Below are 16,690 nucleotides of genomic sequence, written 5' to 3'. Positions count from 1 at the left end.
CTGAGAGGAGAAGGGAGATGAGACTGAGAGAGGGAGATGAGAAGGAGACTGAGAGGAGAGAGAGAAGGTGAGACTGAGAGGAGAGAAGGAAGATGAGACTGAGAGGAGAGAAGGTGAGACTGAGAGGAGAGAGGGAGGTGAGACTGAGACTGAGAGGAGAGAGGAAGAGACTGAGACTGAGAGGAGAAGAAGAAGGTGAGACTGAGAGGAGAGAGGGAAATGAGACTGAGACTGAGAGGAGAGAGGAGATGAGACTGAGAGGAGAAGGTGAGACTGAGAGGAGAGAGGGAGATGAGACTGAGAGGAGAAGAAGAAGGTGAGACTGAGAGGAGAGAGGGAGATGAGACTGAGAGGAGAGAGGTGAGACTGAGAGGAGAGAAGGAGATGAGACTGAGAGGAGAAGGTGAGACTGAGAGGAGAGAGGGAGATGAGACTGAGAGGAGAGAAGAAGGTGAGACTGAGAGGAGAGAAGAAGGTGAGACTGAGAGGAGAGAAGGAGATGAGACTGAGAGGAGAAGGTGAGACTGAGAGGAGAGAGGGAGAAGAGACTGAGAGGAGAGAAGAAGGTGAGACTGAGAGGAGAGAAGGAGATGAGACTGAGAGGAGAAGGTGAGACTGAGAGGAGAGGGAGAAGAGAAGAGACTGAGAGGAGAGAAGAAGATGAGACTGAGAGGAGAGAGGGAGATGAGACTGAGAGGATAAGGTGAGACTGAGAGGAGAGAGGGAGATGAGACTGAGAGGAGAGAGAGACTGAGAGGAGAGAGGGAGATGAGACTGAGAGGAGAGAGGGAGATGAGACTGAGAGGAGAGAGGGAGATGAGACTGAGAGGAGAGAGGGAGATGAGACTGAGAGGAGAGAAGAAGATGAGACTGAGAGGAGAGAAGAAGATGGGACTGAGAGGAGAGAGGGAGGTGAGACTGAGAGGAGAGAGGAAGATGAGACTGAGAGGAGAAGGTGAGACTGACGGGAGAGAGGGAGGTGAGACTGAGAGGAGAGAAGAAGATGAGACTGAGAGGAGAGAGGAAGGTGAGACTGAGAGAGAAGAAGATGAGACTGAGAGGAGAGAGGAGGATGAGACTGAGAAGAGAGAAGAAGATGAGACTGAGAGGAGAGAGGGAGATGAGACTGAGAGGAGAGAGGAAGATGAGACTGAGAGGAGAAGGTTAGACTGAGAGGAGAGAGGGAGGTGAGACTGAGAGGAGAAGGAGATGAGAATGAGAGGAGAAGGTGAGACTGAGAGCAGAGAGGGAGATGAGACTGAGAGGAGAGAGGGAGATGAGACTGAGAGGAGAGAGGGAGATGAGACTGAGAGGAGAGAAGGAGATGAGACTGAGAAGAGAGAGGGAGATGAGACTGAGAAGAGAGAGGAAGATGAGACTGAGAGGAGAAGGTGAGACTGAGAGGAGAGAGGAAGATGAGAGAGGGAGATGAGACTGAGAGGAGAGAGGAAGGTGAGACTGAGAGGAGAGAGGAAGGTGAGACTGAGAGGAGAGAGGGAGATGAGACTGAGAAGAGAGAGGAAGATGAGACTGAGAGGAGAGAGGAAGATGAGACTGAGATGAGAGAGGAAGATGAGACTGGGAGGAGAGAGGAAGATGAGACTGAGAGGAGAGAGGAAGATGAGACTGAGAGGAGAGAGGAAGATGGGGGTAGGGGGGGGGGTGAGGGAACATAGAAGGAACATAGAAGGCTTAATCAGAACGGTTGGGATTATGGAATGTTGAAATTAACCAACAGGGACAGAGACAGAGACAGAGACAGAGACAGAGACAGAGACAGAGAGACAGGGTTCTCTTGGCAGGCTGACTGACTGACTGACTGGGTTGCCTGATGTCCGTGTCAATAATTAACCCTCCTGTACTGCATCTGGCAGGGAGTGAGTCTGTCTAGTAATTTCTTCTGACAGCAGTCTCCTCTCTGTTTACCAAAAAAAAGAGGAGAGGGAGAAGGGAAGGGCAAGAGAGGGAGGAAAGATGGAGGAGAGGGAGAAGAGGAGGAGGAGGAGAGAAGGAGGAGAGAATGAAGAGAGGGAGAAGAGGAGTAGGAGGAGAGAAGGAGGAGAGAAGGGAAGGACAAGAGAGGGAGGAGAGATGGAGGAGAGGGAGAAGAGGAGGAGGAGGAGAGAAGGAGGAGAGAAGGAAGAGAGGGAGAAGAGGAGTAGGAGGAGAGAAGGAGGAGAGGGAGAAGAGAAGGAGGAGAGGAATAAGAGGGAGGAGAGAAGGGGGAGAGGGAGAAGAGGGAGAGAAGGAAGAGAGGGAGGAGAGAAGGTGGAGAGAGGGTGGAGAGGACGAATAGAAGGAGGAGAGAGAAGAGAAGGAGGAGAGGAAGAAGGATGAATTGAAACATAGATTAGGATGGAAGCCCAGGGGCGTTTTTGTGGCCTACTTTCTAGTAGATCTTTCCTTCTTCTTTTTCTCCGGTGTGAACTTGACAGTGTGAGAGAAAGGGAGAGAGATCGAGAGAGAGTGTGTGTGTGTGAGAGAGAGCCCAAGCACCTCACATAGGAACAATAGACACCCTCCCAGACCAGCAAGACACCCTCCCAGACCAGCGAGACACCATCCCAGACCAGGGAGACACCCTCCCAGACCAGCGAGACACCCTCCCAGAACAGGGAGACACCCTCCCAGACCAGCAAGACACCCTCCCAGAACATGGAGACACCCTCTCAGACCAGGGAGACACCCTCCCAGACCAGCGAGACACCCTCCCAGAACAGGGAGACACCCTCCCAGATCAGCGACACACCCTCCCAGAACATGGAGACACCCTCCCAGACCAACGAGACACCCTCCCAGACCAGTGAGACACCCTCCCAAAACAGGGAGACACCCTCCCAGACCAACGACACACTCTCCCAGAACATGGAGACTCCCAGAATTACACCTATCTCGGCCTAAACATCAGCGCCACAGTTTTTTATTTTGTTTTTTTATTTCACCTTTATTTAACCAGGTAGGCCAGTTGAGAACACCTTTATTTAACCAGGTAGGCTAGTTGAGAACAAGTTCTCATTTGCAACTACGACCTGGCCAAGATAAAGCATAGCAGTGTGAACAGACAACAACACAGAGTTACACATGGAATAAACAATTAACAAGTCAATAACACAGTAGAAAAAAAATAATCTATATACATTGTGTGCAAAAGGCACGAGGAGGTAGGCAATAAATAGGCCATAGAAGTGAATAATTACAATTTAGCAGATTAACACTGGAGTGATAAATGATCAGATGGTCATGTACAGGTAGAGATATTGGTGTGCAAAAGAGCAGAAAAGTAAATAAAATAAAAACAGTATGGGGATGAGGGAGGTAAATTGGGTGGGCTATTTACAGATGGACTATGTACAGCTGCAGTGATCGGTTACCTGCTCAGATAGCAGATGTTTTAAAGTTGGTGAGGGAGATCAAATTCTCCAACTTCAGAGATTTTTGCAATTCGTACCAGTCACAGGCAGCAGAGAACTAGAAGGAAAGGTGGCCAAATGAGGTGTTGGCTTTAGGGATGATCAGTGAGATACACCTGCTGGAGCGCGTGCTACGGGTGGGTGTTGCCATCGTGACCAGTGATCTGACATAAGGCGGAGCTTTACCTAGCATGGACTTGTAGATAACCTGGATCCAGTGGGTCTGGCGACGAACTTGTAGCGAGGGCCAGCCGACTAGAGCATACAGGTCGCAGTGGTGGGTGGTATAAGGTGATTTGGTGACAAAACGGATGGCACTGTGATAAACTGCATCCAGTTTGCTGAATAGACTATTGGAAGCTATTTTCTAAATGACATCGCCGAAGTCGAGGATCGGTAGGATGGTCAGTTTTACGAGGGTAAGTTTGGCGGCGTGAGTGAAGGAGGCTTTTGTTGCGGAATAGAAAGCTGACTCTTGATTTGATTTTCGATTGGAGATGTTTGATATGAGTCTGGAAGGAGAGTTTGCAGTCTAGCCAGACACCTAGGTACTTATAGATGTCCACATATTCTAGGTCGGAACCATCCAGGGTGGTAATGCTAGTCAGGTGCAGGCAGCGAACGGTTGAAAAGCATGCATTTGGTTTAACTAGCGTTTAAGAGCAGGTGGAGACCACGGAAGGAGTGTTGCAAGGCATTGAAGTTAAATTACTCTCTATGGCTATGAGGTCTGGGATCCACTCACCAACCAATAATTCACAAATAGCAACAAATCCCCAGAGTACAAAGCAAAACCCCCAAATAATGCACGTAGAGCAGAATTATATAAGTCCAGAAAAGAGCTGTTAAATTCCACAACCAACTAAAGGAAAGTGATGCCCAACAGCAACACAATTAGACCCAACCAAATCGTGAGAAAACAAAAAGAGACACATTATTCCCTTAAATTACACAGATCCACAAAGAAATGAAACACAAATTAAATTAGGAAAAACTCCTGTATCTATTAAGCAAAATAGCCCAGTGTCCTATCAGAAAAATGTGTGACCTGCTGACACAAGAAAAGGTTAACCAGTGGATCAGAAACAAATGAAATATAACCTAAAAATGTAAAGGCAAAAATATAAAGTAAGTTTGTTCTGAAGTATCTGAGCGATATAAGAAAGATCAGGAAAACATATTTATTTTTACATGTATTTAATATTTTAAACAGTCTCCATATGTACTTTACTTCCATCCATTTTTCAGCACCGGGGACCTTCAGACGAGTCTTGGGAGGCCTGTGGGCCTAGAGAAAAACAACCGACGAGAGAGTCTCATCTTTCCATCTTCCATCAAGACGGAAAGATGGATGCAGTGGGATGAGATGCCCCCCCCAAATATCTCTGGCTTAAACTGATGAGATGCCCCCCAAATATCTCTGGCTTAAACTGATGAGATTGCATCCCCCCCAGATATCTCTGGCTTAAACTGATGAGATGCCCCCCAGATATCTCTGGCTTAAACTGATGAGATGCCCCCCAGATATCTCTGGCTTAAACTGATGAGATGCCCCCCAGATATCTCTGGCTTAAACTGATGAGATGCACCCCCAGATATCTCTGGCTTAAACTGATGAGATGCATCCCCCAAATATCTCTGGCTTAAACTGATGAGATGCATCCCCCAGATATCTCTGGCTTAAACTGATGAGATGCCCCCCCCAGATATCTCTGGCTTAAACTGATGAGATGCAACCCCAGATATCTCTGGCTTAAACTGATGAGATGCCCCCCCCCAGATATCTCTGGCTTAAACTGATGAGATGCACCCCCAGATATCTCTGGCTTAAATTGATGAGATGCCCCCCAGATATCTCTGGCTTAAACTGATGAGATGCCCCCCCAGATATCTCTGGCTTAAACTGATGAGATGCCCCCCCCCAGATATCTCTGGCTTAAACTGATGAGATGCCCCCCAGATATCTCTGGCTTAAACTGATGAGATGCCCCCCAGATATCTCTGGCTTAAACTGATGAGATGCCCCCCAGATATCTCTGGCTTAAACTGATGAGATGCCCCCCAGATATCTCTGGCTTAAACTGATGAGATGCCCCCCCAGATATCTCTGGCTTAAACTGATGAGATGCCCCCCAGATATCTCTGGCTTAAACTGATGAGATGCCCCCCAGATATCTCTGGCTTAAACTGATGAGATGCCCCCCAGATATCTCTGGCTTAAACTGATGAGATGCCCCCCAGATATCTCTGGCTTAAACTGATGAGATGCACCCCCAGATATCTCTGGCTTAAACTGATGAGATGCACCCCCCCCCAGGTATCTCTGGCTTAAACTGATGAGATGCACCCCCCAGATATCTCTGGCTTAAACTGATGAGATGCATCCCCCAGATATCTCTGGCTTAAACTGATGAGCTGCAACCCCCAGGTATCTCTGGCTTAAACTGATGAGATGCACCCCCAGATATCTCTGGCTTAAACTGATGAGATGCACCCCCAGATATCTCTGGCTTAAACTGATGAGATGCACCCCCTCCCAGATATCTCTGGCTTAAACTGATGAGATGCACCCCCCAGATATCTCTGGCTTAAACTGATGAGATGCATCAACCCCAGATATCTCTGGCTTAAACTGATGAGATGCTCCCCCAGATATCTCTGGCTTAAACTGATGAGATGCATCCCCCAGATATCTCTGGCTTAAACTGATGAGATGCATCACCCCCAGATATCTCTGGCTTAAACTGATGAGATGCACCCCCCCAGATATCTCTGGCTAAAACTGATGATATGCACCCCCCCCCCAGATATCTCTGGCTTAAACTGATGAGATGCATCCCCCAGATATCTCTGGCTTAAACTGATGAGATGCATCACCCCAGATATCTCTGGCTTAAACTGATGAGATGCACCCCCCTCCCAGATATCTCTGGCTTAAACTGATGAGATGCACCCCCCAGATATCTCTGGCTTAAACTGATGAGATGCATCAACCCCAGATATCTCTGGCTTAAACTGATGAGATGCTCCCCCCAGATATCTCTGGCTTAAACTGATGAGATGCATCCCCCAGATATCTCTGGCTTAAACTGATGAGATGCATCACCCCCAGATATCTCTGGCTTAAACTGATGAGATGCACCCCCCAGATATCTCTGGCTAAAACTGATGATATGCACCCCCCTCCCAGATATCTCTGGCTTAAACTGATGAGATGCATCCCCCCCAGATATCTCTGTCTTAAACTGATGAGATGCATCCCCAGATATCTCTGTCTTAAACTAATGAGATGCACCCCCAGTTATCTCTGGCTTAAACTGATGAGATGAACCCCCTCCCCCAGATATCTCTGGCTTACACTGATGAGATGCACCCCCCAGGTATCTCTGGCTTAAATTGATGAGATGAACCCCCTCCCCAGGTATCTCTGGATTAAACTGATGAGATGCATCCCCCCAGGTATCTCTGTCATAAACTGATGAGATGCACCCCCCAGATATCTCTGTCTTAATAAACTGATGAGATGCACCCCCCAGATATCTCTGTCTTAAACTGATGAGATGCATCACCCCCAGGTATCTCTGTCTTAAACTGATGAGATGCACCCCCCCAGATATGTGGTCCTTCTGTAGCTCAGTTGGTAGAGCATGGCGCTTGTAACGCCAGGGTAGTGGGTTCGATTCCCGGGACCACCCATACGTAGAATGTATGCACACATGACTGTAAGTCGCTTTGGATAAAAGCGTCCGCTAAATGGCATATATTATTATTATTATATTATATCTGGCTTAAACTGATGAGATGCATCACCCCCAGATATCTCTGGCTTAAACTGATGAGATGCACCCCCCCCCCAGATATCTCTGGCTTAAACTGATGAGATGCATCACCCCCAGATATCTCTGGCTTAAACTGATGAGATGTACCCCCCAGATATCTCTGGCTTAAACTGATGAGATGCATCCCCCCAGATATCTCTGTCTTAAACTGATGAGATGCACCCCACCCCAGATATCTCTGGCTTAAACTGATGAGATGCACCCCCCCCCCAGATATCTCTGGCTTAAACTGATGAGATGCATCACCCCCAGATATCTCTGTCTTAAACTGATGAGATGCACCCCACCCCAGATATCTCTGGCTTAAACTGATGAGATGCATCCCGCCATATATCTCTGGATTAAACTGATGAGATGCATCGACCCCAGATATCTCTGTCTTAAACTGATGAGATGCGTCCCCCCCAGATATCTCTGGCTTAAACTGATGAGATGCACCCCCCCCCAGATATCTCTGGCTTAAACTGATGAGATGCATCACCCCAGATATATCTGGCTTAAACTGATGAGATGAAGCCTCCCAGATATCTCTGGCTTAAACTGATGAGATGCACCCCCCCCAGATATCTCTGGCTTAAATTGATGAGATTAATCAACCCCAGATATCTCTGGCTTAAATTGATGAGATGAACCCCTCCCCAGGTATCTCTGGCTTAAACTGATGAGAAGCATCCCCCACAGATATCTCTGGCTTAAACTGATGAGATGCACCCCCCTCAGATATCTCTGGCCTAAACTGATGAGATGCACCCCCCTCCCCCAGATATCTCTGTCTTAAACTGTTGAGATGCACCTCCCCCATATATCTCTGGCCTAAACTGATGAGATGCACCCCCCCCCAGATATCTCTGTCTTAAACTGTTGAGATGCACCTCCCCCATATATCTCTGGCTTAAACTGATGAGATCGTCCCCCCAGATATCTCTGGCTTAAACTGATGAGATGCACCCCCCAGATATCTCTGGCTTAAACTGATGAGATGCATCCCCCCAGATATCTCCGGCGCCGACTGAGATGGCCGCCTCGCTTCGCGTTCCTAGGAAACTATGCAGTTTTTTGTTTTTTTACGTGTTATTTCTTACATTAGTACCCCAGGTCATCTTAGGTTTCATTACATACAGTCGAGAAGAACTACTGAATATAAGATCAGCGTCAACTCACCATCAGTACGACCAAGAATATGTTTTCCGCGACGCGGATCCTGTGTTCTGCCTTACAAACAGGACAACGGAATGGATCGCATGCAGCGACCCAAGGAAACGACTCCGAAAAAGAGCGAAACGCGGCGGTGTTCTGGTCAGACTCCGAAAAAGGGCACATCGCGCACCACTTCCCAGTATTCTTCTTGCCAATGTCCAGTCTCTCGACAACAAGGTTGATGAAATCCGAGCAAGGGTGGCATACCAGAGGGACATCAGAGACTGCAACGTTCTTTGCTTTACGGAGACATGGCTTACTGGGAAAACGCTATCCAGGGCGGTGCAGCCAACGGGTTTCTCCACGCATCGCGCCGACAGAAACAAACATCTCTCTGGTAAGAAGAGTGGCGGGGGCGTATGCCTCATGACTAACGGGACATGGTGTGATGAAGGAAACATACAGGAACTCAAATCCTTCTGTTCACCTGATTTAGAATTCCTCACAATCAAATGTAGACCGCATTATCTTCCAAGAGAATTCTCTTCGATTATAATCACAGCGGTATATATCCCCCCCCCCCAAGCAGACACATCGATGGCTCTGAACGAACTTTATTTAACTCTTTGCAAACTGGAAAACATTTATCCAGAGGCTGCATTCATTGTAGCTGGGGATTTTAACAAAGCCAATCTGAAAACAAGACTCCCTAAATTTTATCAGCATATCGATTGCGCAACCAGGGGTGGTAAAACCTTGGATCATTGTTACTCTAACTTCCGCGACGCATATAAGGCCCTGCCCCGCCCCCCCTTTCGGAAAAGCTGACCACGACTCCATTTTGCTGATCCCTGCCTACAGGCAGAAATTAAAACAAGAGGCTCCCACGCTGAGGTCTGTCCAACGCTGGTCAGACCAAGCTGACTCTACACTCCAAGACTGCTTCCATCACGTGGACTGGGACATGTTTCGTATTGCGTCAGATGGGAATATTGACGAATACGCTGATTCGGTGTGCGAGTTCATTAGAACGTGCGTCGAAGATGTCGTTCCCATAGCAACGATAAAAACATTCCCTAACCAGAAACCGTGGATTGATTCGCGTGAAACTGAAAGCGCGAACCACTGCTTTTAATCAGGGCAAGGTGTCTGGCAACATGACTGAATACAAACAGTGCAGCTATTCCCTCCGTAAGGCTATTAAATAAGCTAAGCGTCAGTACAGAGACAAAGTGGAATCTCAATTCAATGGCTCAGACACAAGAGGCATGTGGCAGGGTCTACAGTCAATCACGGACTACAAGATGAAATCCAGCCCAGTCACGGACCAGGATGTCTTGCTCCCAGGCAGACTAAAAAAACTTTTTTGCCCGCTTTGAGGACAATACAGTGCCACTGACACGGCCTGCAACGGAAACATGCGGTCTCTCCTTCACTGCAGCCGAGGTGAGTAAGACATTTAAACGTGTTAACCCTCGCAAGGCTGCAGGCCCAGACGGCATCCCCAGCCGCGCCCTCAGAGCATGCGCAGACCAGCTGGCCGGTGTGTTTACGGACATATTCAATCAATCCCTATACCAGTCTGCTGTTCCCACATGCTTCAAGAGGGCCACCATTGTTCCTGTTCCCAAGAAAGCTAAGGTAACTGAGCTAAACGACTACCGCCCCGTAGCACTCACTTCCGTCATCATGAAGTGCTTTGAGAGACTAGTCAAGGACCATATCACCCCCACCCTACCTGACACCCTAGACCCACTCCAATTTGCTTACCGCCCAAATAGGTCCACAGACGATGCAATCTCAACCACACTGCACACTGCCCTAACCCACCTGGACAAGAGGAATACCTATGTGAGAATGCTGTTCATCGACTACAGCTCGGCATTCAACACCATAGTACCCTCCAAGCTCGTCATCAAGCTCGAGACCCTGGGTCTCGACCCCGCCCTGTGCAACTGGGTACTGGACTTCCTGACGGGCCGCCCCCCAGGTGGTGAGGGTAGGCAACAACATCTCCACCCCGCTGATCCTCAACACGGGGGCCCCACAAGGGTGCATTCTGAGCCCTCTCCTGTACTCCCTGTTCACCCACGACTGCGTGGCCACGCACGCCTCCAACTCAATCATCAAGTTTGCGGACGACACAACAGTGGTAGGCTTGATTACCAACAACGACGAGACGGCCTACAGGGAGGAGGTGAGGGCCCTCGGAGTGTGGTGTCAGGAAAATAACCTCACACTCAACGTCAACAAAACTAAGGAGATGATTGTGGACTTCAGGAAACAGCAGAGGGAACACCCCCTATCCACATCGATGGAACAGTAGTGGAGAGGGTAGCTAGTTTTAAGTTCCTCGGCATACACATCACAGACAAACTGAATTGGTCCACTCACACTGACAGCGTCGTGAAGAAGGCGCAGCAGCGCCTATTCAACCTCAGGAGGCTGAAGAAATTCGGCTTGTCACCAAAAGCACTCACAAACTTCTACAGATGCACAATCGAGAGCATCCTGGCGGGCTGTATCACCGCCTGGTACGGCAACTGCTCCGCCCTCAACCGTAAGGCTCTCCAGAGGTAGTGAGGACTGCACAACGCATCACCGGGGCAAACTACCTGCCCTCCAGGACACCTACACCACCCGTTGTTACAGGAAGGCCATAAAGATCATCAAGGACATCAACCACCCGAACCACTGCCTGTTCACCCCGCTATCATCCAGAAGGCGAGGTCAGTACAGGTGCATCAAAGCTGGGACCGAGAGACTGAAAAACAGCTTCTATCTCAAGGCCATCAGACTGTTAAACAGCCACCACTAACACTGAGTGGTTGCTGCCAACACACTGTCATTGACACTGACCCAACTCCAGCCATTTTAATAATGGGAATTGATGGGAAATGATGTAAATATATCACTAGCCACTTTAAACAATGCTACCTTATATAATGTTACTTACCCTACATTATTCATCTCATATGCATATGTATATACTGTACTCTACATCATCGACTGCATCCTTATGTAACACATGTATCACTAGCCACTTTAACTATGCCACTTTGTTTACTTTGTCTACACACTCATCTCATATGTATATACTGTACTCGATACCATCTACTGTATGCTGCTCTGTACCATCACTCATTCATATATCCTTATGTACATGTTCCTTATCCCCTTACACTGTGTATAAGACAGTAGTTTTGGAATTGTTAGTTAGATTACTTGTTGGTTATCACTGCATTGTCGGAACTAGAAGCACAAGCATTTCGCTACACTCGCATTAACATCTGCTAACCATGTGTATGTGACAAATAAAATTTGATTTGATTTGATTTTGGCTTAAACTGATGAGATGCACCCCCCCCAGATATCTCTGGCTTAAACACCCCCCCCCCGATATCTCTGGCTTAAACTGATGAGATGCACCCCCCCCAGATATCTCTGTCTTAAACTGATGAGATGCATCCCCCATATATCTCTGGCTTAAACTGATGAGATGCACCCCCTCCCCAATATCTCTGGCTTAAACTGATGAGATGCACCCCCCAGATATCTCTGGTTTAAACTGATGATATGCATCCCCCCAGATATCTCTGGCTTAAACTGATGAGATGCATCCCCCCAGATATCTCTGGCTTGAACTGGCAGATTTAGATTTCCCCAGGCGTGGACTTTAGGGTTTTAATGTCTGATTTATTTGTTTTGTTGTTGTTTTGTTTATTGCTTATTTTACTTGAACATTTGCCATGCCAATAAATCCCCTTTTAATTTAATTAAGAGAAAGAGGGAGAGCGAGAGAGGAGAGAGAAAGAGAGAGAAAAGGGGAAAGAGAGAGAGAAAGAGAGAGAGAGAAAGGGAGAGTAAGAGAGAGAGAGAAAGGGAGAAAGGTAAAGAGAGAGTGGTAGACTACCAGACAAGCTAAATGCCTTCCATGCTCCCTTCGAGACAAGCAACACTGAACCATGCATGAGAGCTCCAGCTGTTCTGAACGACTGTGTGATCACGCTCTCGGTAGCCGATGTGAACAAGACCTTTAAACAGGTCAACATTCACAAAGCCGCTGGGCCTGACGGATTACCAGGAGCATGCACGGACCAACTGGCAAGTGTCTTCACTGACATTTTCACCCACTCCCTGACTGAGGCTGTAATACCAACATGTTTTAAGCAAACCACCATAGTCCCAAGTTCCAAGGAAAAGAACGTAACATGTCTAAATGATTAGTTCTCAAGTCTGTAGCCATGAAGTGCTTTGAAAGGCTGGTCATGGCTCACATCAACAGCATCCTCCCAGAAACCCTAGACCCACTCCAATTTGCATACCGCCTCAACAGATCCACAAATGATACAATCTCAATCGCACTACACCCTGCCCTTTCCCACCTGGACAAAAGGAACATTTATTTGAGAATGCTGTTCATTGACTAAGCGTAGGCAATAACACATCATTGACTAAGGGTAGGCAACAACACATCTGCCACGATGATCCTCAACACTGGGGCCCCTCAGGGTGTGTACTTAGTCCCCTCCTGTACTCCCTGTTCAACCATGACTGCATGGCCAAACACCACTCCAACACAATCATTAAGTTTGCTGATGTGAACAGTGGTTGGCCTGATCACCGACAACAATGAGACAGCCTATAGGGAGGAGGTCAGAGACCTGGTCGGGTGTGCCAGGACAACAACCTCTCCCTCAACGTGATCAAGACAAAGGAGATGATTGTGGACTACAGGAAAAAGAGAACCGAGCACGCCCTCACTCTCATCGATGGGGCTGTAGTGGAGCAGGTTGAGAGCTTCAAGTTCCTTAGTGTCCACATCACCAACAAACTAACATGGTCCAAACACACCAAGACAGTTGTGAAGAGGGCACGAAAAAACCTAGTCCCCCTCAGGAGACAGAAAAGATTTGGCATGGGTCCTTTGACTGTCTGGTCCTCTGACTGTGCTTTGCTGTGCTTCAGCCAGCCTGCCCCTCCCAGACAGACAGAGCAGTGAGGTTTAGGGTTAGGTGTGGAGGACTTACGTGTGCACTGTTCCAGCTCTGTACTAGAGCTCATGTGAATGTTGTCTATCCAGATGTGTCCTCTGTTTCCGTGCTCAAAGTAACCCTCAATCACCACCTGACAAAGAGGAGCGGAGAGAAGAGGAGAGGAGCGTGTAAGGAGTGAAGAGGAGAGGATGTGAGAGGAGAGGAGAAGAGAGGAGCGGAGCAGAGAGGAAAGGAGACGGAGGAGCGGAGAGGAGCAGAGAGGAAAGGAGACGGAGAAGCAGAGAGGAAAGGAGACGGAGGAGCAGAGAGGAGAGGAGAGGAGAGGAGAGGAGAGGAGAGGAGAGGAGAGGAGAGAGGAGAGGAGAGGAGAGGAGAGGAGAGGAGAGGAGAGGAGAGGAGAGGAGAGGAGAGGAGAGGGAGGGAGGAGTGTAGAGGAGCAGAGAGGAAAGGAGAGGGAAGAGCGGAGAGGAGCAGAGAGGAAAGGGAGGGAGGAGCAGAGAGGAAAGGAGACGGAGGAGCGGAGAGGAGCAGAGGAAAGGAGAGGGAGGAGCAGAGAGGAGCAGAGAGGGAGGAGCGGAGAGGAGCAGAGAGGAAAGGAGACGGAGGAGCAGAGAGGAGCAGAGAGGAAAGGAGACGGAGAGGAGCGGAGAGGAGAGGAGAGGAAAGGAGAGGAGAGGAGAAGGAGGGAGAGGAGAATGAGAGGAGAGGAAAGAGGAGGAGAGGAGGAGAGGAGAATGGAGGAGGAGGAGAGGAGAGGGAGGAGGGAGGAGAGGAGGAGAATGAGAGGAAAGGAGAGGAGAGGGAGACGGAGGAGGGGAGGAGAGGAAAGGAGAGGGAGTGGAGGGACAGAGAGAGGGAGAGGGAGAGAGGAGGAGAGGGAGGAGAGGAAAGGGAGGGAGGAGCAGAGGGAGGGAGATGGAGAGGGAGAGCAGAGAGAAAGGAGAAGGAGCAGAGAGGAGGAGAGGGAGGAGCAGAGGAGAGGAGAAGGAGAGGAAACGGAGGAGCAGAGAGAGGAGCAGGAGGAAAGGAGAGGAGAGGAGAGGAGAGGAGAGGAGGAAAGGAGAGAGGAGAGGAGAGAGGGAGAGGAGAGGGAGAGGAGAGGAGAGGAGAGGAGAGGAGAGGAGAGAGGAGAGGAGGAGAGGAGGAGCAGAGAGGAAGGAGAGAGGAAAGGAGAGGAGAGAGGAGGAGAGGAAAGGAGAGGAGAGGAGAGGAGAGGAGTGGAGAGGAGAATGCGGAAAGAGAGAGGAGAGAGAGAGGAAAGGAGAGGAAAGGAGGAGAGGAGAGGAGGAGGAGAGGAGGAGAGGAGAGGAGAGAGGAGAGAGGGAGAGAGGAGAGGGAGGGAGGAGAAGAGGAGAGGAGAGGGAGGAGTGGAGAGGAGAATGAGAGAGGAGAGGAGAGGAGGAGACGGAGAGGAGAGGAGAGGAGGAGAGGAGAGGAAAGAGGAGAGGTGAGAGGAGAATGAGAGGAAAGGAGAGGAAAGGAGAGGAGAATGAGGGAGGAGGAAAGGAGAGGAGAGGAGAGGGGGAGAGGAAAGGAGAGGTGAGGAGAGGAGAGGGAGAGTGGAGAGGAGAATGAGAGAAAGGAGAGAGGAGAGGAGAGAGGAGAGAGGGAGAGAGGAGAGGAGAGGGAGAGGAGAGGAGAGGAGGAGGAGAGGAGAGGAGAGGAGAGGAGAGGAGAGGGAGAGGAGAGAGGAGAGGAGAGGAGAGGAGAGGAGAGGAGAGGAGAGGGAGGAGCGGAGAGGAGCGGAGAGGAGAGGAACGTGAGAAAGAATGACCCTCACTGACAGTTATGCAGAGATAAATTGTTACTAGAGCTTTAGTTAGTTGGGTCGTACCTTGTCAGTTTGAAATGGCTTTTACAACCACAATTGGTTCTCTGATAGTAATTTAATTTCAACCAGTTTCACCCACTGGGTTGGGGAGTTTCTGTTGGGTTGATCAATGTCTGTGTACCTGGTACTCTTTGGGTGACTGGGGCAGAATCGTGCGTCCCTCCTTCCACACGGGCCCCTGGTCTCCTCCGAGTGCCCAGAGAAGAGTCTCCTCCCGGTCGTTGTCTCTGAGGAGGATCCTGAGGGACCCCAGGCCCTGGTTTTCGGGGCCCTGGAGCTGGTAGTTGAAGAGCAGGCACAGCGGCCCCCTCTCAGGCCCCACAGCGGGGCTCACCAGACGGGCTCGCTGCCTCTCTGTCCTGGGGCTGGCCTCGATGTGGAGGAAGTTACCCACGTCTAACAAGAGGAACATAGAGAAACCAGAGACAGTAAAACAGATTGATTGATTGATTGATTGATTGATTGATTGATTGATTGATTGGTTGATTGGTTGATTGATTGATTGATTCAGATAAAGGGACTTATATCGTTCATGAAGCAGGTGGTGCAATAACAGTCATCCACAATGTTTGTATTGATGTTGTCTGAGACGATTCTGTGGATGGTACAGTGGATAAATGATATGTCTCTAGGACTGTGAAGGAATGTGGATGGTACAGTGAGGGTTATAGAGGGAGCAGGCTACCATTTGGGACTCAGGGTTATAGAGGGTTATAGAGGGAGCAGGCTGCCATTTGGGACTCAGGGTTATAGAGGGAGCAGGCTACCATTTGGGACTCAGGGTTATAGAGGGAGCAGGCTACCATTTGGGACTCAGGGTTATAGAGGGAGGCTACCATTTGGCTACCATTTGGGACTCAGGGTTATTAGAGGGAGCAGGCTACCATTTGGGACTCAGGGTTATAGAGGGAGCAGGCTACCATTTGGGACTCAGGGTTATAGAGGGTTATAGAGGGTTAGCTACCATTTGGGACTCAGGGTTATAGAGGGAGCAGGCTACCATTTGGGACTCAGGGTTATAGAGGGAGCAGGCTGTCATTTGGGACTCAGGGTTATAGAGGGAGCAGGCTACCATTTGGGACTCAGGGTTATAGAGGGTTATAGAGGGAGCAGGCTACCATTTGGGACTCAGGGTTATAGAGGGAGCAGGCTACCATTTGGGACTCAGGGTTATAGAGGGTTATAGAGGGTTATAGAGGGAGCAGGCTACCATTTGGGACTCAGGGTTATAGAGGGAGCAGGCTGTCATTTGGGACTCAGAGTTATAGAGGGTTATAGAGGGAGCAGGCTACCATTTGGGACTCAAGGTTATAGAGGGAGCAGGCTACCATTTGGGACTCAGGGTTATAGAGGGTTATAGAGGGTTATAGAGGGAGCAGGATACCATTTGGGACTCATGGTTATAGAGGGTTATAGAGGGTTATAGAGGGAGCAGGCTACCATTTGGGACTCATGGTTATAGAGGGAGCAGGCTAC

At 49.2% G+C, this 16,690-nt stretch overlaps 1 protein-coding gene across 3 annotated transcripts in view; it reads right to left on the bottom strand.

Annotated features, from left to right (window-relative positions):
* LOC124044301 (neuropilin-2-like) overlaps nt 1-16,690 on the bottom strand; it is a 352,904-nt gene that overhangs the window by 31,396 nt on the left and 304,818 nt on the right. For all 3 annotated transcript variants that reach the window (XM_046363952.1, XM_046363953.1, XM_046363951.1), the window contains exons 14-15: nt 15,336-15,610; nt 13,417-13,513 (exon numbers count right to left, since the gene is read on the bottom strand). In XM_046363952.1, the coding sequence (XP_046219908.1) occupies nt 13,417-13,513; nt 15,336-15,610 (372 nt within the window). The remainder of the gene's footprint in view (nt 1-13,416; nt 13,514-15,335; nt 15,611-16,690) is intronic.

This window comes from Oncorhynchus gorbuscha, linkage group LG09, assembly GCF_021184085.1.
Source record: "Oncorhynchus gorbuscha isolate QuinsamMale2020 ecotype Even-year linkage group LG09, OgorEven_v1.0, whole genome shotgun sequence".
Taxonomy (NCBI): domain Eukaryota; kingdom Metazoa; phylum Chordata; class Actinopteri; order Salmoniformes; family Salmonidae; genus Oncorhynchus; species Oncorhynchus gorbuscha.
Note: the sequence above shows the minus strand (reverse complement) of the source record. Positions and strands in the feature narration are given on the sequence as shown.